The following is a 19,873-nucleotide window of genomic DNA, read 5'->3' as shown; positions in this document are numbered from 1 at the left end:
ATTCTCCCAATAGGAACTCAAAGAATTAACCCCCTCCCTTGAGCAACTGGCTCCCCTCAATGAAGAAACTCCCCCCCAACCCCCATCTCCACTGCACAAGCATGTTTCTCCTACATTATCCCTTCTGACCCTTTTCTTCCTTCCCCAGTGCATATCTGGGTCAAGGAGAATCTCCTCTGGCATGGAACAAGCCTATCTCTGTGGCTTTATCCCACTCCAACCCTTCTCCTCTTCCTACCAATGGACACGGTTATAATGGCTTACAATTAGGATGTACAAAAACCTTTCTATTCCTCCTCAGAAACTGGGCTGGGGAAATTACGTGAAGGAGGCAGAGTAAACATGGTATATTGACTGGGCAATTCAGCCAAAAGCACAAAATTGAGAGGTACTAATGAGTAAACACAGAGAAAACCACACAAATTATTTGCAAGTACATCTTATAACAGTAAAAACTAATCCCAATTCCTTCACCCAAATTCAAAAGAATGGGCTTCCTTAAATTTGTTTAGGGATTCCTACTCACTCGTAAACAGGTGTCCTTAAATACCTTAGCTCTGGGGACATTGAGGGGCCACTTGGGGACATGACTCGGAGAAGGCCACAGGAGGTGGCACCATCAGTGATGCCACCAACAGCACAGCTATCACAACTGCTCAGCTTCATTCCGAAACCCAGCATGGCTCAAACTGCTACAATGGCGGGGGGAGCAAAATGGACTGACAGAAAACAGAAAGGTGTCGAAGGGTAGCTCAAGACTTTCCCTGTCCCACATGGGGCTCACACTCTTAATCCCCACTTTCCAGATGAGGTAACTGAGGCCCAAAGAAGTTAAGTGACTTGCCCAAGGTCACACTGCAGACATGTTACTTCCTGTTACTTCCCAGGCCTGTGCTCTATCCACCAAGCTACGTTGCCTAGGAGTGTAAGCCCCATGTGGGACAAGAACTGTGTCCAACCTGCTTAACTTGTATCTACCCCACCACTTGGAACGGTGCTTAGGGAAGCAGCCTGATCTAGTGGAAACAGCAAGGGTCTGAGAGTCAGAGGATGTGGGTTCTAATCTTGACTATGGCGCATTTGCTGTGTGGCCTTGAGCAAGCCACTACACTTCTCAATGCCTGTGACCTCATCCGTAAAATGGGGATTAAGACTGTAAGCCCCATGTGGGACAGGGACTGTGTCCAACCTGATTACCTTGTATCTACCCCAGTGCTTCGAACATGCTCGGTACATGGTAAGCACTTAGGAAATACCACAAATGGTGCTTGGCACGTAGTAAGCGCTTAACGAGTACCATAATTAATTAGTTTTTCCACTTGGGCATCCACCCATTTCAAACCTAGATGAAGGAAAGGGGCAGAGTGAAGCTTCTTTGCTCTGTGGCTCTTGAGGATGCAGATGGAAAGGCGGGCTGTCCAGGAATAATAATAAATGTCACTGATTTAAGTCCTGGAGATCTCCAGGACAACAGATGAGCACCCTGCTGTTCCCAAAGCTGAAAACGTCTCTAGATTTCTTTTAAAAATAAAACGATGCTTTGCCTTGGGACGGAGTTGATTCCTGAGCCAACTGTCGATGTATAACCACTCCCTGAGCTAGCCATGCTCACCTCCTCTCTGCCTATGGGAACTTCCCTTATGTTTGTTGTGGGTCGGCGGGTTCGCTTGGTGCACGGGTGCCGATTTCACAGCCCCGCGTGACGTAGAGGGAGCTATAAATTCCACAGAGCTGCCTCAGCTCTCCTCTCGACAAAGCTGTTTTCTCCACATGGCTAAATGTAGTCACATTTGGCAAGGCACACTATCTTCACTGCACTGCTCGTGAATTACTGTTTTGCAACGGGGCCTTTGTTCATTAGCAACACAGACAAAGAAACCGGAGCGTGATTTTCTCGGAAGGCGGCATTCCTACTTTTAAAGGGGGAAAGGAGCCTCCTGCCGATTGTGGCTATAACCAGCAAGCAGCTCCAGTCGTTTTGGGAACCCAGGACGGATTTAAGTTTTGCACAATTTCTTGAAATGAGCAGGGGGTGGGGTACGAGACAAAGGGAAAACTTATGGGGAATTCACCGAAATGCATTAAATATACATCTAACACACAGAAAACATAGCGGATCAGTTTCCATCCTGTGGTATGAAGAAGTTAAAATAAAAGCCCTACATAGTTATAAAGCCCTGCGGGTTGGTGTCCCCCATCCCCACCAGTTTCAGATTCTTCCTTTGCTCTCTGTTCCCCAAAATCCTTTAATCGTGGTTTGAGCTTCTTGACTCTCATCAATCTCCCTTCTCAAGACCCTCAAAACAAAGGCATTTTACTTTTAGGAGGAAAAAAAAAAAACCCAACAACTTCTCCCTCTCCTCAAAATGCTTCCAGCTCTCCCAAGCCACCACTCTAGTTCCCCCTGCAAGCTCTGACTTTCTGCAAACTCCCTCCCCGGGCATCCCGCCCTCTGCCAGTTGTCCTGAGCTCACATCTGGATCCACCTCCAGCACATGGTCTTGGGGACTGGATTATTGCTCAAAGAACCTCCGAGGTTTCACCGCCCAAGACAGAATGAGAGTGAGAGGGATTCATTTAGACATGTGGAAGAACTTCTTGACCATGAAGGTTCCTAAAAACTAGAACAACTGATTGAGTGGAACAATACCCTTCCCTTGGGATTTTTAAGAGAAAAACAAAATGGGGGGAGGGGGGTAGGTGATCCATCTGAAAGAAGGGGGATGGGCAAGAACATCTCTTCTGGTTCCTCCAAGGCCTGTGTTTCTAGGATGTTGGTAACTGGGAGAGAGCCAATATCTGGGGACACTTTAATGCCGGCAAAATGGACTTCACTCCCACCCCTCTTCTAAGAATACAAAGGTGGACGTGACAGGAAGCAGGGAGGAGTTGGAAAGGAAGCTGCTCGTTTCAGGATGGAAGACCTGCTACACAGATGGTCTCCCTAACTCATCGGTCCTGTCAAACTCCCCCACGCCTTTTAGGAGACAAGGGTAAGGCCACTTCAGAGCCACCAACATTGTCCCACGTAAGATTTCCCTGCCTTGGAAGCTCTTGTTCTGCTCCAAGTATCCCCAAGGACAGAAGCTCCTGTTCCTGCAGATGCCCTTGTTCACCTCTGGTGACAGCAACACCTCCCTGGCCACGTAAACCATTGGAGGAAAACAAGATGGCAGTCCCCCAGCCAGCTAACAGAGGGAGAATCAAAGGACTGAATGCACATGGAAGAGAACCACCCAGAAACTTAAGGTCTGAGATGTCCATAGGGGTTACAATGATTTTAAAACATGCCTCTGAGGTCCCCTGCAATAGACTACATAAACTTCAGCATAAGCATAGTGACAGAGTTTATGAAATACTTCTTAAATAAGGTCAGCGTTCTGTGCCTAGTTAGTACTCTAATAAAATGCAGAACTTGCACTGTTTGCCAGCTAGACGCAAGAAGCACACTTGAATCCATTCTGATACAATTGTTCTCAGATTAATATTTTCCCCATGAGTTTTTTTTTATTCCACTTGTACTTGTTTCATTATGTGTGAGTCTCTCCACATTTGGGTCCATTAAAGGGGATGAGTGGAACTAACTTTTCATCAATTATCACCACGGGTTTGGGTGCAGCTTCTTCATTGCCCCAGTAATTCCCCACAGTTTAATAAATCTCCTCTCTGATCCTAGCATGGTGACCCACTCCTCATCTGACATTTGGTTGTAGCTTTCTTACAAGTGGTTTCATGCTGTTGAGCCTTGAAGATGCTCCGAAGAAGTATAACCTGCCCAGTGTCAGAGTGGTTCTCCTCCCGACAGCTTATTCCATTTCCCATATATTTTGTGTTGTTCTTCCTGCTTCCAGGCCAGTTCCACTTTAGGCTTTGACCTGACTGCATGTGAACATCTGAAGGTTGAGCTGCCAAGAGTCAACACCTGGCAATAACCAACACACTAGAAAACAAGAGTGAGACCCTGTTATGATCTATCATCGAAAGCTAATTTTGGGGTTAGAATCAAGGACAGGGTTCAATCGAGGGACAGTGCCAGTATTACCATTTACAAAATAGCATTGTTGACTACAGTGAAGGCTGAATTAATGCTATCACTTGGGTACCTGCACAGCCAGAGTGAATTTAGTCTTTAGTAAATGAGAAAAGTCACCATTCTATTGGATTTGGCACTCACGGCCAAAGGGAGTGGTTCTGTAGCATTTGTAGTCTTCTAGACTGTGAGCCCACTGTTGGGTAGGGACCGTCTCTATATGTTGCCAACTTGTACTTCCCAAGCGCTTAGTACAGTGCTCTGCACACAGTAAGCACTCAATAAATATGACTGACTGATTGATTGATTAATTTGTAAATCACCTGAATAACACCACCCAAACGTGTTAACCCAACTGAGAAGCAGCAGGCCTGGGAGTCAGAGGACCCGGGTTCTAATCTCAGGTCTGCCACAGGCCTGGGGGTCAGAGGACCCAGGTTCTAATCTCAGCTCTGCCACTTGTCTGCTGTGTGATCTCAGTCAAGTCACTTCACTTCTCTGTGCCTCTGTTACCTCATCTGTAAAATGGGGATTAAAACTGTGGGCTCCATGTGGGACATGGACTGTGTCCAACCTGATTAGCTTGTATCTATCCCAGCACTTAATACAGTGCCTGGCACATAATAAGTGCTTCAGTATCATTTAAAAAACCCATAAATCCAGCTTTGACTAGGATTCCAACTCAGTTGTAAATGGCATAAATGAATATGAATGGCATGATTTTATTAAAGATCTGGACTTAGGAAAGAGGACAGTTCAGGTCCTGGGAAAATGAGAGGTCCTGGATATTCCAATCCCAAGGGAAGTCAGATGTCCAAACCCATTAACTAGGAAGGACTCCAATTATGCCCTGCTTTGCCTACAGTCCCATCCTACCCCTGCCCCAGCCCAAGCAGTGCCATTCACACGCTGTCCAATAAGTAGAAGCATAGCAATGGAGAATGGAAACTAGCTGTGTTTCCATGTCAATGATAGATGCCTGAAGCCTGGATACGGACACCTCAGAGTTACAAATCCTCCCTCAAAAGGACACTTTGGGTCTACGGTCTGAATAACAGGGTGTTGGGACAGGCACTCTGCTAGCTGGGCACCAACAGGACTTCCGACGTTCCTGCGAAGTGTTTCTCCCAACAGGCAAAACTGGGCAATTCTGGAATGGGACCCTTCTAGGACCATCCTCTAGCCTGTAAGTTCGTTGTGGGAAGGGAATGTGTCTGTTATATTGTTATGTTGTATTCTCCCAAGGTCTTAGTATAGTGCTCTGCACACAGTAAGCACTCAATCAATACACATGAATGAATGAATGAATGAACCTGTCCTCAACTTTATATTGTCCTCAGGAGGGCAGAGTGGGAACCAGCCACCCCTCCCATTTAATCCAATGCAACATGTGGTCTCAGTGTGCAGAGCCCCAAATCAGTGCCTTGAGAAACACACCAGGCTCCAGCCCAACAGACCCCTCCCGACTTGGTTCCCACCAATGAAGGTTTCCCAACGAAATGCTCTTTATGCTGTTTGTCTTACAGGAGACACCCGAGAGGATTAAGGAAACCAACGGGCTCATTAGGCAGAGACCACCTCAGCTCTCTCTGCAGCCAGCATAAGGAGCTGATTCCCAAGTCTCAGAGGTCTGCCAGAAAAAAAAAAAACCCTTAAGATGGAACGTAGCATCTTAACCAGGAAGGAATGATGCTAGAAGCCACCACAGGAAGGCTGATGTGAAGTCAAGGGTTCAGAGAACATTCAGAAAAATATAAGAATTAAATGTTAACAGAAACAGATTTTTAAGGAAGAGTCTGGACACTTGAAACAACAGCTCAGAAACAAGAGTTTAGGAGCAGAAACTCAAGTTAAGCGAGCTTAAAATGTTACAAGCCAGCAAGGCCTCAGCAGCCATATGCACCCAAGCCAAAAAGAACATGATAATATATTTATGCAACACAAACCCCAGACCACATAAAAACTCCACAGTAAGCAGAGGGCTAAACTTCCAAATTGCTCCTCAGAATCAGCATACTCTGGAATTAGCAACTCAAATACACAGCAAAAAGAACTCAGTGCCAGGGAAAGCTGAAGCAAACACACGGAGTTGCAGACTCGAGGGTGGCAGAAGCATGGGTCAACGTGATCGGTCCTCCTCCTCTGTCACAAAACTGCACCCCCAAATTGGGGTTTCTCCAAAAGCTATTGGGTATGGAGAGGGGTAGGCTCTTCAGCAGCCTGCCAGGTGCAGTGCTGAGACTCCTGTACCGAGGAGTGAAAGAAAGAACTGATTATTAGGTTGGGTGAAGACAGCAACAGAAACAGGTGAGATCTGAGAACATTCTTGTAATACTGAGAATTAACACTCGGAGCCAGCCCATTCTGGGGAAGAGTGATTGCTAATAATGAATTACCTTGTAGAAAAAAAAAATCTCCAAAAAGCCTCAGACTATTTCACAGCCAGCTCTTCTCTGTGACTACTAAAAAGGGCATCTGATTGGAGATTCACGAAAAGATTAATTCACTCAATCAAATTAATCGACACACTGTGTGTCGAGCACTGTACTAAGCGCTTGGAAGAGTACAATATAACAATAAACACACACATTTCCTGCCCACAACGAGCACCAGGAAAGAGACCATTCAGCGGCGCCTACATACATTTGCCTTGTATTGGAAAGGGTTAAGAGAATCTTATATAATGAGGGCGGAGCACACTAGTAAATACAGCTGTTTCAAGTAAAAGCAATAACAGAGGCAGACACGGGAAGTCAGTAAAGGGAGGTATTTAGGGGAAGATAGAGGGAATGAAAGCCTAAAAAAAAAAAGTTAGGGACAAAAATTCCTCCAGAAAATCCAAAAGGGAAATTATTGAAAAAAGCCACGAAGAGCACACCCCTGGAAAAGTTATCAACCACTCTGATAATAATCCCCGCTTCATGATGAGAGAGCCAATCAGCCAGAGGGAACCGACAGTGGCAGAGAGCAGCCCCTCGACCCAGAATGCTCATTGGACCCTCTACCGAGCACCAACTCCTCCTTTGCTCTTCCCTACCAGCTAGGCCCAAATTACCCATCACCTCATCTATGCACCGATGGCCTGGGGCTTGGACACTGGGGTTTTCTGTCCAGCTGTTTGGGGAGCTGCCTAACTTGACCTTGGAACAACTGTGGTCAAGTGAAGGAAAGTCTCTGACATGGTGTTAGTTTTTATTGGATGCAACTGCTGGGCACTTCACTGTCATCTGGAGTGATGGAGAAAATTAAGTTACCACATTCTCACGTTTCAGGCTTTCGCTATTTTCCTTAGCAAACAGGAAATGTTTATTTAAATAGAGCAGTTTCCAGCATGTGCCGGAGCCAAGTTGGAAAGCAAAAATGTCAACTCCCACCTCCAAGCTGCCGCCGCTCGGACCGCACCTAATGGGTGCGGAAGGGTGCTTGGCCTGGTGGCGGGCAGGAATATCCGTCTGTCTGGCTTTTTCTAGTCTGAGGCTGTGGTTGAAAGAGAATTACATCTGTGGGTTCCTTTTGTACTCTAAAGGGTAAATGCGACATCTGTTTACTCTGTGCTTCATGGTAAATGTTATTGCATCAACCACCATTCACTTCCTTTCATTTTAGCCCTATCTCTGCTGCCCAGATAAATTACTCTAAATCTTGGCTGTGTTTGTTTAGCTTTCTTGTGGGTGTCACTCTTAGTCCTAGACAAAGACAATCCTTTATAAGAGATGGAAAGGGATGTTCTGCTCCCCGGTAGAATGTGCCGATGTGATGATGGGGAAGCTGAAACATAGGCCGTGGCTCTGATATAGCTTCAATTATTGGCAATTTAACAGGGACCATTCAAGCCTCATCCAATAGTCATCTTCTACTCACAATTCCTGTCAGGACTGAATCGTGAGCAAAAGTATCCCCTAAAGGGCACAAACCACAGGAACAGCTACAGAAATTTTCTTTCAACAAGGGAATACATAATTCTTTGGGACTGAGGGAAAAGGAATAATGTTTTCTTCGTTACTAAAAGCGTATCCTTCTACATCCTCAAGGTCCATAAAAGTGGAAACAAGGAAGGTTACATGCATTTCTGACCACGTGGCCAGCACTGCCTCGCTCTGGTAAGAGAAGCGCCCTGGTTCATTTAAAACGCCACTCAGAAAGTGATGCAAAGTTTCTGTTTCTTGCCATTTGCTAATATTATCTAAAGCTAGTTGTTGGTTTTCTGCTTCACATTCAGCTCTTCCTCAAGCAGTTTCTTCCAACAAAACATTCAGTGTAGTTTGGAGATACCACACAACACAGAGGGTTAAGAGGGCTGAAATATCCCAGCTGAGCTCAGGGACCAGGGGTTGGGTAGTTTACTTGGCGGTGGCACTCAGGAAGATGTAGCCACCACTCTAGCTGAGCTACTCTGATTGGCTGATTATATCTGGGGAGAAAGGCAGCAGGGGAAAAGGCCCTGCCCACTGCCACCAACATGCCCCAGCCGTGGTGGTACTTATAGCTGGGCCAAGTGAGGAAAACTGGTAGGCTGCCCAGACACTTTGGGAAATGCCTCACAAAACACAGGTGGCCTCGTCTTTGCCAAGCTCTCTAGGGAATTACTGCCATGTCAGAGGCTTAAACGGGATGCTGATCACCTTAGCCAGAAATCAACACTGGGAAGATTCTCTCATTCATTCATTCATTCATTCAATCATATTTATTGAGCCAATTCTGTGTGCACAGCACCGTACTAAGCGCTTGGAAAGTACAATTCGGCAACAGAGACAATCCTTACTCTCCCGGCTTCACCTCGAATCAGCTGGGTAGTGGGCCAGACTCAGTGTGACACCAGTTGCTGATGACATCTGTGTCTACCGAGTGGGGTGGTGTCCAAGCTTCCCTGTACTGTGGGAAGGTGGGAGACAGGGAGAAGGCAAGCAAGCGACATGGCCCATTGCGCTCAGAGCACAGACTGGCTGCTGGAGCCAAGGGTATGGGGAACCTACTGGCAACTTGGCTTCAGACAGACTCCCCATCCAAAGTTCTGCCCCGGAGACTATATTTACAGAACCTGCCCTGTTAATAATAATAAAAATAATGATAATAATAATGACGATGGTATCTTTTAGGCACTATGAGTCTAGTACTAAGTGCTTGGTAGATACACGTTAATCAGGTTAGACACATTCCCACAAAGGGCTCACAGTCTTAATCCCCATTTTACAGATGAGGGAACTGAGGTGCAAAGAAGGGAAATGACTCACCCAAGGTCACACGGCAGACAAGTGGAGGAGCTGGGATTAGAACCCAGGCCCTCCTGATTCCCAGGCCCGTGCTCTATCCACTAGGCCATGCTGCTTCCCTGTTTTGACTCTAGTTAGGGCACAAGGTTCCCCTCTCAGGGTCTCACCTGGAGAGTTTCCAGTACTCAACCAGTCTCGGCTACGGGAGGGGGAGTCCAGCAGAGGCCTACCCATTCCGTTCCTAGCTTGGGCAGTGGCTGGCAAGTGGAAGGCAATCTGCTACAAGTCAAAACTCACCCATGCTGGGCAGCAGCAGCACGGGAGAGAGTTGAGTTTACTGCGCGGAAGGTGGCAATGGTAAACCAACTTCCGTATTTTTACCAAGAAAACTCGATGGGTACATTACCGGAACGATTGCAGGTGGAGGGCGGGGCGTTCTGGGAGAGATGTGTCCGTGGTGTCGCTATGGGTCAGAAACGATTCGACGGCATAAGACAAGACAAGGGCACAAGGCAAGTCCAGAAAGAGAGGAGAAACACCATATACAACTAACCAAATCTCTCTCTTCTCTGTGGGCCAAGCCTGAGGCCACGGTACCAAAGCAACTTAGATGGACAGGAATGTTCCAGGCCTAAGTGGGGCTCACATGTTGAAGCCGGGGACCCGTTAGGAGTCTGCCTGCTGAGTATTTGAAAAGCCAACCCTCGTTCTGGGATAAGTAAAGCTGAGCCTCACCCCTCCCTCTCTGAAGCTCAATTCCTTTTCCCGACCCATCTGTGGGGGATCCCAGAGGCTAAAAGTCAGGACAGAGAGCAGGCAGAGGGCCTTAACCCTGCGCACTGGCCACCCGCGCCCACTCTCCTGCTCAACTCCCAGGTTGGTCTGAGGCGGGACAGCAAGGCTGCCCAGGCATTCTCTGGGAGTTCCAAAGTTTAAAATTTTGAGCGAGGATAAAAATGATAATCCTTTCCCAAAAGTTGACATCTGAAAAGTAAATATTTGGTTGCACAATTGGGGTTAAAGCGAGGGTCAATCCATCAAACCTCTCTGAGCCGACCCCCTCTGCCAAGCACGGAAGATAGGAAGGCCGTGCGGTTTGCGAGATTATAGCGTTTACGCTCATTAAAGGTCCGTCAGCATTTCCATTCGAGAGCCGGCTTTGGAGGCATTTATAACTCCGCCCCACCCCAGGCTGAAGCCAGGCGTGGCGGAGCCTCAACTCGAGCGAGGGAGGTTTTCGGAAAGCCCACGGGGAATTCGTCTGGGGCCTCCGGAGTTTGAGGTTCCGTCGCCCCGTTCCCTGTCACGGGACAGGCGAAAATCCCAGGGGGAGACGTGGATTCCCCCCCCTGCGGGATCGCCTCCTAACCGTGGCTCTCCCGCCCCATCGTCTGGGCCTGCCGAGCACTGCGCTAAGCGCTGGGGTGCGTAATAACAATAATGATATTTGTTAAGCGCTTACTCTGTGCCAGGCCCCGTTCTATAAGCGCTGGAGTGGATACAAACAAATCAGAATGGACACAGTCCCTGCTCTACGTGGGACTCACAGCCTCAATCCTCATATTACAGAGGAGGAAACTGAGGCACGGAGGAGGGAAGTGACTAGCCCAATGTCACCCAGCAGACAAGTGGCGGCACTGGGATTAGAAACCACGGCGATCTGACTCTATCCGCTCCACCGTGCTGTTTCTCCAAATATGCTGCTCCACAATGCTCCGGGCTTCTCCCTAAGAATTACGGTATTTCATTCATTCAATCGATCGTCTTCATGGAGCCCTTACTGCGGGCACAGCATTCATTCAATCGTATTTACTGGGCGCTTACTGTGTGCGGAGCACTGTACTAAGCGTTTGGGAAGTACAAGTCGGCAACATATAGAGGCGGTCCCTACCCAACAACGGGCTCAGTCTAGAAGGGGAAGAGAGACAAAAAAACAAAACATGTAGATGGTTCAAAACCGTCAGAAAAAACAGAATTACAGCTCTATGCGCATCATTAACAAAGTAAATAGAGTAGTAAATATGTACAAGTAAAATAAATAGAGTAATAAACCTGTACAAATATATACAAGTGCTGTGGGGAGGGGAAGGAGGTGGGGGGTGGGCGAGGAGTGCTTGGTACAGAGCACCGTATTAAGCGTTTGGGAAGTACAAATCGGCAACGGATAGAGACGGTCCTTACCCAACAACGGGCTCGGTATTCGTTGAGCGCTTACTAGGTGCCGGGCACTGTACTAAGCACCGAGGGGGATCCAAGTCAATGGGGTTGAACCCAGTCCCTGTCCCCCGTGGGGCTCTCAATCTCAATGCCACCCTTTTACAAGAGCCCGGGCTTTGGAGTCAGAGGTCATGGGTTCAAATTCCGGCTCCGCCAATTGTCAGCTGTGTGACTTTGGGCAAGTCACTTAACTTCTCTGTGCCTCAGTTCCCCATCTGGAAAATGGGGGTGAAGACTGTGAGCCCCCCGGGGAACAACCTGATCACCCTGTAACCTTGCCAGAGTTTAGAACGATGCTTTGCACATAGTAAGCGCTTAACAAATGCCATCATTATTATTATTCTCGGTGCCTCGGTGACCTCATCTGGAAAATGGGGATGAAGACTGTGAGCCCCAGGTGGGACAACCTGATCGCTCTGTATCCCCCCGCGCTTAGAACGGTGCTTGGCACATAGCAAGCGCTTAATAAATGCCATCATTATTATTATTACAGACGAGGGCCCGGAGGCCCAGAGGAGTGAAGGGACTTGCCCGAGATGGCAGAGAGGGAGAGCGGCGGGGCCGGGACAGACTGTGAGCCCGTTGTTGGGTAGGGACCGTCTCCATCTGTTGCCGACTTGCTTAGTCCAGTACTCCGCATAGAGAAGCAGCGTGGCTGAGTGGAAAGAGCCCGGGCTTTGGAGTCAGAGGTCATGGGTTCAAATCCCGGCTCTGCCAATCGTCAGCTGCGTGGCTTTGGGCAAGTCACTTAACTTCTCTAGGCCTCAGTGACCTCATCTGTAAAATGAGGGTGAAGACTGTGAGCCCCGAGTGGGGGCAACCTGATCACCTTGTAACCTCCCCAGCGGTCGGCACAGTGCTTTGCACATAGTAAGCGCTTGATAAAGAGCATCATCATCACCACCACCACAGAGTAAGCGCTCAATAGATACGACTATTCTATTTATTTTGTTGTTAGCATGTTTGGTTTTGTTCTCTGTCTCCCCCTTTTAGACTGCGAGCCCACTGTTGGGTAGGGACCGTCTCTATATGTTGCCAACTTGTACTTCCCAAGCGCTTAGTCCAGTGCTCTGCACACAGTAAGCGCTCAGTAAATACGACTGATTGATTGATCGACTGAATGAGACTGTGAGCCCACTGTTGGGTAGGGACTGTCTCTATATGTCGCCAACTTGTACTTCCCAGCGCTTGGCACAGTGCTCTGCACACAGTAAGCGCTCAGTAAATACGACTGATTGACTGATTGACTGAATGAGACTGCGAGCCCACTGTTGGGTAGGGACTGTCTCTATATGTTGCCAACTTGTACTACCCAAGCGCTTAGTCCAGTGCTCTGCACACAGTAAGCGCTCAGTAAATACGATTGATTGATTGATTGACTGAATGCGACTGCGAGCCCACTGTTGGGTAGGGACCGTCTCTATATGTTGCCAACTTGTACTTCCCAGCGCTTGGTACAGTGCTCTGCACACAGTAAGCGCTCAGTAAATACGACTGATTGATTGATTGACTGAATGAGACTGCGATCCCACTGTTGGGTAGGGACTGTCTCTATATGTTGCCAGCTTGTACTTCCCAAGCGCTTGGTACAGTGCTCTGCACACAGTAAGCGCTCAGTACATACGACTGATTGACTGAATGAGACTGCGAGCCCACTGTTGGGTAGGGACTGCCTCTATATGTTGCCAGCTTGTACTTCCCAGCGCTTGGCACAGTGCTCTGCACATAGTAAGCGCTCAGTAAATACGACTGATTGATTGATTGACTGAATGAGACTGCGAGCCCACTGTTGGGTAGGGACTGTATATGTTGCCAGCTTGTGCTTCCCAAGCGCTTAGTCCAGTGCTCTGCACACAGTAAGCGCTCAGTACATACGACTGACTGATCGACTGAATGAGACTGCGAGCCCACTGTTGGGTGGGCACTGTCTCTATATGTTGCCAACTTGTACTTCCCAGCGCTTGGCACAGTGCTCCGCACACAGTAAGCGCTCAATAAATACGATTGATGATGATGACGAATGCATGATGGTAACGCACGCCCTTCCCGCCGCCCGGTGCCCGGTTCGGTGCCCGGCGCCGGGCCGCCCGTCCGGGCCCGGAGCGCGGTGCCCCGTCGCTGTCCAGCAGGCGGGTCCGGCCGCCCGGGCGGCGCGGTACTTACAGGCGCTCGGCGTTGCGGGGGATGGCCCGGGGCACCGCCCGGAGGCCCAGCCCGTGGCAGTCGACGCTGGCGGCGGAGCAGGTACATTTGCCCGGGCAGGCGGCGGCGGGCGGCCAGCGCGGGGCGCCCAGCAGCGCCAGCGCCAGCAGCGCCAGGCGGGCGGGGGCCATGCCGCGCGGGGCCCGGGAGCACCGGGAGGAGCACCGGGAGGAGCACCGGCAGGAGCACCGGGAGCAGCAGGAGCAGGAGGGCGGCGGCTCTTGCGGGGCACCGGCGGAGCTCGGGCTCAGGCGCGCGGGGCCAACTCCATCCGGCGGGCCGGGGCGGCCGCGCTCCGCATCGCCCTACCTGGCCAGGTGAGCGGGCGCGCGGGCGCGGACTCGGAGCGCGGGCGCGGGCGCGGACGGGCGCGGGCGCGGGAGGGCGCGGGCGGGCTGGGGCTCGCTCCCCGTCCCCGTGCAGGGCGCGGGGCAGTCGGAGGAGCCGCGGGGCCCGGCCCGCCCCCCACCCCCGGCCGCGACGCCCATTGGCCGCGGCGCCCGTGACGTCACGCAACTTGGGAACTTTACGGGAGCGGCCCGGCCGAGGAGGAGGAGGAGGAGGAGGAGGAGGAGGAGGGAGAGGGATCAGCAATCGGGGAAGCAGCGTGGATCGGTGGAAAGAGCCCGGGCTTTGGAGTCGGGGGTCGTGGGTTCGAATCCCGCCTCTGCCAACTGTCAGCCGCCTGACTTGGGGCGAGTCACTTCCCTCTAGGTGTTGCCGACTTGGGCTTCCCAAGCGCTGAGTACGGTGCTCTATACACATTAAGCGCTCAATAAATACGATTGAATGAAGGACAGTCCAACCTGACTACCTCGTATCGGCCCCGGCGCTCAGAACAGTTCCCTCATCTGGAAAATGGGGGGGTGAAGACCGTGAGCCCCCCGTGGCTCAGTGGAAAGAGCCCGGGCTTTGGAGTCAGAGGTTCTGGGTTCTGGGTCATGGGTTCGAATCCCGCCTCTTCGAATTAGCTGCCTGACGGGGCGAGTCCGTCTCTATATGTTGCCGACTTGTCCTTCCCAAGCGCTCAGTACAGTGCTCTGCACACAGTAAGCGCTCAATAGATACGATTGAAGGAATGAATGAATGAATGACAGGGACTGTATCCAACCTGACTACCTCGTATCTGCCCCAGCGCTTAGAACTTCTCTCTATGTGTTGCCGACTTGTCCTTCCCAAGCGCTTAGTACAGTGCTCTGCACACAGTAAGCGCTCAATAAATACGAATGAATGAATGACAGGGACTGTATCCAACCTGACTACCTCGTATCTGCCCCAGCGCTTAGAACTTCTCACTATGTGTTGCCGACTTGTCCTTCCCAAGCGCTTAGTACGGTGCTCTGCACACAGTAAGCGCTCAATAAATACGATTGAATGAATGACAGGGACTGTATCCAACCTACCTCGTGTCTGCCCCAGCGCTTAGAACAGTTCCTGGCTCAATAAATACGATTGATTGATTGATTGATTGAATGAATGAATGAATGAATGAATGAATGGGCCTCAGTTCCCTCATATGGAAAAGGGGGGTGAATACCGTGAGCCCCCCGTGGCTCAGTGGAAAGAGCCCGGGCTTTGGAGTCAGAGGTCGTGGGTTCGAATCCCGCCTCTGCCAATTGTCAGCTGCCTGACTTGGGGCTAGTCCGTCTCTATGTGTTGCCGACTTGTCCTTCCCAAGCGCTTAGTACGGTGCTCTGCACACAGTAAGCGCTCAATAAATACGATTGAATGAAGGACAGTCCAACCTGACTACCTCGTATCTGCCCCAGCGCTCAGAACAGTCCCTGGCTCAATAAATACGATTGAATGAATGAATGAATGAATGGGCCTCAGTTCCCTCATCTGGAAAAGGTGGGGGGGGGGGGAAGACCGTGAGCCCCCCGTGGCTCAGTGGAAAGAGCCCGGGCTTTGGAGTCAGAGGTCGTGGGTTCGAATCCCGCCTCTGCCAATTGTCAGCTGCCTGACTTGGGGCTAGTCCGTCTCTATGTGTTGCCGACTTGTCCTTCCCAAGCGCTTAGTACAGTGCTCTGCACACAGTAAGCGCTCAATAAGTACGATTGAATGAATGACAGTCCAACCTGACTACCTCGTATCTGCCCCAGCGCTCAGAACAGTCCTTGGCTCAATAAATACGATTGAATGAATGAATGAATGAATGAATGAACGGGCCTCAGTTCCCTCATCTGGAAAAGGGGGGCGAATACCGTGAGCCCCCGTGGCTCAGTGGAAAGAGCCCGGGCTTTGGAGTCAGAGGTCGTGGGTTCGAATCCCGCCTCTGCCAATTGTCAGCTGCCTGACTTGGGGCGAGTCAATGTGTTGCCGACTTGTGCTTCCCAAGCACTTAGTACAGTGCTCTGCACACAGTAAGCGCTCAATAAATACGAATGAATGAATGACAGGGACTGTATCCAACCTGACTACCTCGTATCTGCCCCAGCGCTTAGAACTTCTCTCTATGTGTTGCCGACTTGTCCTTCCCAAGCGCTTAGTACGGTGCTCTGCACACAGTAAGCGCTCAATAAGTACGATTGAATGAATGACAGTCCAACCTGACTACCTCGTATCTGCCCCAGCGCTCAGAACAGTTCCTGGCTCAATAAATACGATTGAATGAATGAATGAATGAATGAATGGGTCTCAGTTCTCTCATCTGGAAAATGGGGGTGAAGACCGTGAGCCCCAGTGGAAAGAGCCCGGGCTTTGGAGTCAAAGGTCATGGGTTCGAATCCCGCCTCTGCCAATTGTCAGCTGCCTGACTTGGGGCGAGTCCGTCTCTATGTGTTGCCGACTTGTCCTTCCCAAGCGCTTAGTACGGTGCTCTGCACACAGTAAGCGCTCAATAAATACGATTGAATGAATGACAGGGACTGTATCCAACCTACCTCGTATCTGCCCCAGCGCTTAGAACAGTTCCTGGCTCAATAAATACGATTGAATGAATGAATGAATGAATGAATGAATGGGCCTCAGTTCCCTCATCTGGAAAAGGGGGGTGAAGACTGTGAGCCCCCCGTGGCTCAGTGGAAAGAGCCCGGGCTTTGGAGGCAGAGGTCGTGGGTTCGAATCCCGGCTCCGCCACATGTCTGCTGTGTGACCTTGGGCAAGTCACTTAACTTCTCGGAGCCTCAGTTACCTCATCTGTAAAATGGGGATGATTGAGTCTCATGCGGGACAACCTGATCACCTTGTATCCCCCCAGCGCTTAGAACAGTGTTTTGCACATAGTAAGCGCTTAATAAATGCTATTTTAAAAAAACTGATCACCTTTTAACCTCCCCAGCGTTTAGAACAGTGTTTTGCACATAGTAAGCGCTTAACAAATGCCACCGTTATTATTATTTTGGTATTCGTTAAGCCCTGACTGTGGGCCAGACTGGGAGCCCGTTGGAGGGTAGAGACCGTCTCTGCACGTTGCCGACTTGTACTTCCCAAGCGCTTAGTCCAGTGCTCTGCACACACTCAGCGCTCACTAAATACGATGGAATGATTGAATGAATGAAGCACCGTTCTAAGCGCGGGGGGGACATACATGGTCATCAGGTTGTCCCTCGTGGGGCTCACAGTCTTCATCCCCATTTTCCAGATGAGGGAACAGAGGCACAGAGAATAATAATAATGATGGCATTTGTTAGGCGCTTACTATGTGCTAAGCACTGTTCTAAGTGCTGGGGGGGGGGGATACAAGGTGATCAGGCTGTCCCACGTGGGGCTCACAGTCTTCATCCTCATTTTCCAGATGAGGTAACTGAGGCACAGAGAAGTGAAGGGACCTTGCCCAAACTCCAAAACAATAGTGATGGCATTTGTTAAGCGCTTACTAAGTACGAAACACTGTTCTAAGTGCTGGGGAGGACACAAGGCGATGAGGTTGTCCCCCGTGGGCCTCACAGTCTTCATCCCCATTTTACAGATGAGGGAACTGAGGCTCAGAGAAGTTAAGTGACTTGCCCAAGGTCACACAGCCTTAGACTGTGAGCCCACTGTTGGGTAGGGCCTGTCTCTGTATGTTGCCAACTTGTCCTTCCCAAGCGCTTAGTACAGTGCTCTGCACACAGTAAGCGCTCAATAAATACGATTGATTGATTGATTGAAGTGGTGGAGGAGGGATTAGAGCCCACGACCTCTGACTGCCAAGCCCGGGCTCTTTCCACTGAGCCACGCTGCTTCAAAACATTCAAATATTCGACCGAGCACTTACCGTGCGCGGAGCACTGTACTAAGCTCTTGGAAAATACAGTCCAGCAATCAAGAGAAACAATCCCTGCCCACAACAGACTCACAGTCTAGAGGGGGTGGGCATCGCTACAAGTAAACGGGCATCCTTCTAGACTGTGAACCCGTTGTTGGGCCGCGGTTGTCTCCATTTGTTGCTGAATTGTACTTTCCAAGCGCCTAGTACAGTGCCCTGCACACAGTATGCGCTCAATAAATACGATTAAATGAATCAATAGAAGTCAATAGAATTATAGATGTAGCTACATAACCAGAAGCGGCTTGGCTTAGTGGAAGGAGCCCGGGCTTGCGAGTCATAGGACGTGGGTTCTAATCCCGCCCCCGCCACTTGCCAGCTGTGAGACCTTGGGCAAGCCGCTTAACTTCTCTGTGCCTCAGTTGCCTCATCTGTAAAATGGGGATAAAGACTGTGAGCCCCACGTGGGACAGCCTGATGACCTCGGATCTACCCCAGCTCTTAGAACAGTGCCTGCCTCAGAGTTAGCACTTAACAAATACCGTAATAACCGGTATAACTATTATATACACAGCGTGGCTCAGTGGAAAGAGCCCGGGCTTGGGAGTCTGAAGTCGTGGGTTCGAATCCCAGCTCCACCACTTGTCAGCTGTGTGACTTTGGGCAAGTCACTTAGTATGGCTTAGTGGAAAGAGCCCGGGCTTGGGAGTCAGAAGTCGTGGGTTCTAATTCCGGCTCTGCCACTTGTCTGCCACTTGATCTTGGGCAAGTCACTTAACTTCTCTATACCTCAGTTACTTCATCTGTAAAATGGGGATTGAGTCCGTGAGCCCCACGTGGGACAACCTGATTATCTTGTAACCTCCCTAGCGCTTAGAACAGTGCTTGGCACATAGTAACCGCTTAACAAATACCATATTTATTTTTTTATTTATTATTCTCTGAGCCTGTTACCTCATCTGTAAAATGGGCACTAAGACTGTGAGCCCCACGTGGGACAACCTGATCACCTTGCTTCCCACCCCCGGCGCTCAGAACATTGCTTGGCACATAGTAAGCGCTTAATAAATGCCATCATTATCTATACATGAGTGCTGTGGGGCGGGGAGGGGGGGAAGTGCAAAGGGAGAGAGTCGTGGGGACGCGGAAGAGAGGGGGGAAAACTCGCACCTTTCTTGGGCTTGGGAGTCCGAGGTCGTGGGTTCGAATCCCGGCTCAGCCGGTTAGCTGTGTGACTTTGAGCAAGTTACTTAATTTCTCTGAGCCTGTTACCTCATCTTTAAATGGGGACTAAGACTGTAAGCCCCACGTGGGACAACCTGATCTCCTTGTACCCCCCTCCAGCGCTTAGAACAGTGCTTGGCACATAGTAAGCGCTTAACAAGTGCCATCATTAGCTATACATAAGTGCTGTGGGGCGGGGAGGGGGCAGTGCAAAAAGGGAGAGAGTCGTGGGGACGCAGAAGAGGGGGGAAAACTGGCACATTTCTTGGGACAGCTCACGCGCATTCACACATTCACATTTTTAGACTGTGAGCCCACTGTTGGGTAGGGACTGTCTCTATATGTTGCCAATTTGTACTTCCCAAGCGCTTAGTACAGTGCTCTGCACACAGTAAGCGCTCAATAAATACGATTGATGATGATTCACACCTCACAAACACATCCCCCCCCCCCAACACCACCCCTCCGACACCCACCCACACTTCTCGTGCAGACCCTGATGAACGAGAACTTTGATCATTAGGGAACGGTTTTTAAGACTGGTTCCCTCCCTCCACTGTGTAGGCAGAGGCCACGCGCTCTAACACTTTCTCCCCTCATTCTCCAAATAAAGACACCAAAGTGATATGAATCTGACGAAATTCCGCCTGAGGGAGAACGAGAGGAGGGAACGAAAAGTGGGAGGAGGTAGGACGGTAAAAGAAAGGGGTTTGTAACTCCATGGCCCTGAGGTCCCCCTCATCCCTGACGGGTCTGATTGCATCCTCGAACGGGCTCAATGGAGAGAGCCCGGGCTTTGGA

The 19,873-nt window shown here is 50.1% G+C and overlaps 1 protein-coding gene and 1 non-coding gene across 2 annotated transcripts in view; one reads left to right on the top strand and one right to left on the bottom strand.

The window, feature by feature from the left end:
- Positions 1 to 14,147, bottom strand: part of SLIT3 (slit guidance ligand 3) — a 625,600-nt gene extending 611,453 nt beyond the window's left edge. The window contains exons 1-2 of the mRNA XM_038771676.1: positions 13,969 to 14,147; positions 13,621 to 13,905 (exon numbers count right to left, since the gene is read on the bottom strand). Of these exons, the coding sequence (XP_038627604.1) occupies positions 13,621 to 13,905; positions 13,969 to 14,147 (464 nt within the window). The remainder of the gene's footprint in view (positions 1 to 13,620; positions 13,906 to 13,968) is intronic.
- On the top strand, positions 9,390 to 9,527 carry LOC119920548. Its single transcript, XR_005448285.1, has one exon. It is a non-coding gene; the product is annotated as a small nucleolar RNA SNORA7 (small nucleolar RNA).
- Positions 14,148 to 19,873: the final 5,726 nt, after the last annotated feature.

This window comes from Tachyglossus aculeatus, chromosome X1, assembly GCF_015852505.1.
Source record: "Tachyglossus aculeatus isolate mTacAcu1 chromosome X1, mTacAcu1.pri, whole genome shotgun sequence".
NCBI classification, from domain to species: domain Eukaryota; kingdom Metazoa; phylum Chordata; class Mammalia; order Monotremata; family Tachyglossidae; genus Tachyglossus; species Tachyglossus aculeatus.
This window is presented reverse-complemented; position numbering and strand designations above follow the sequence as displayed.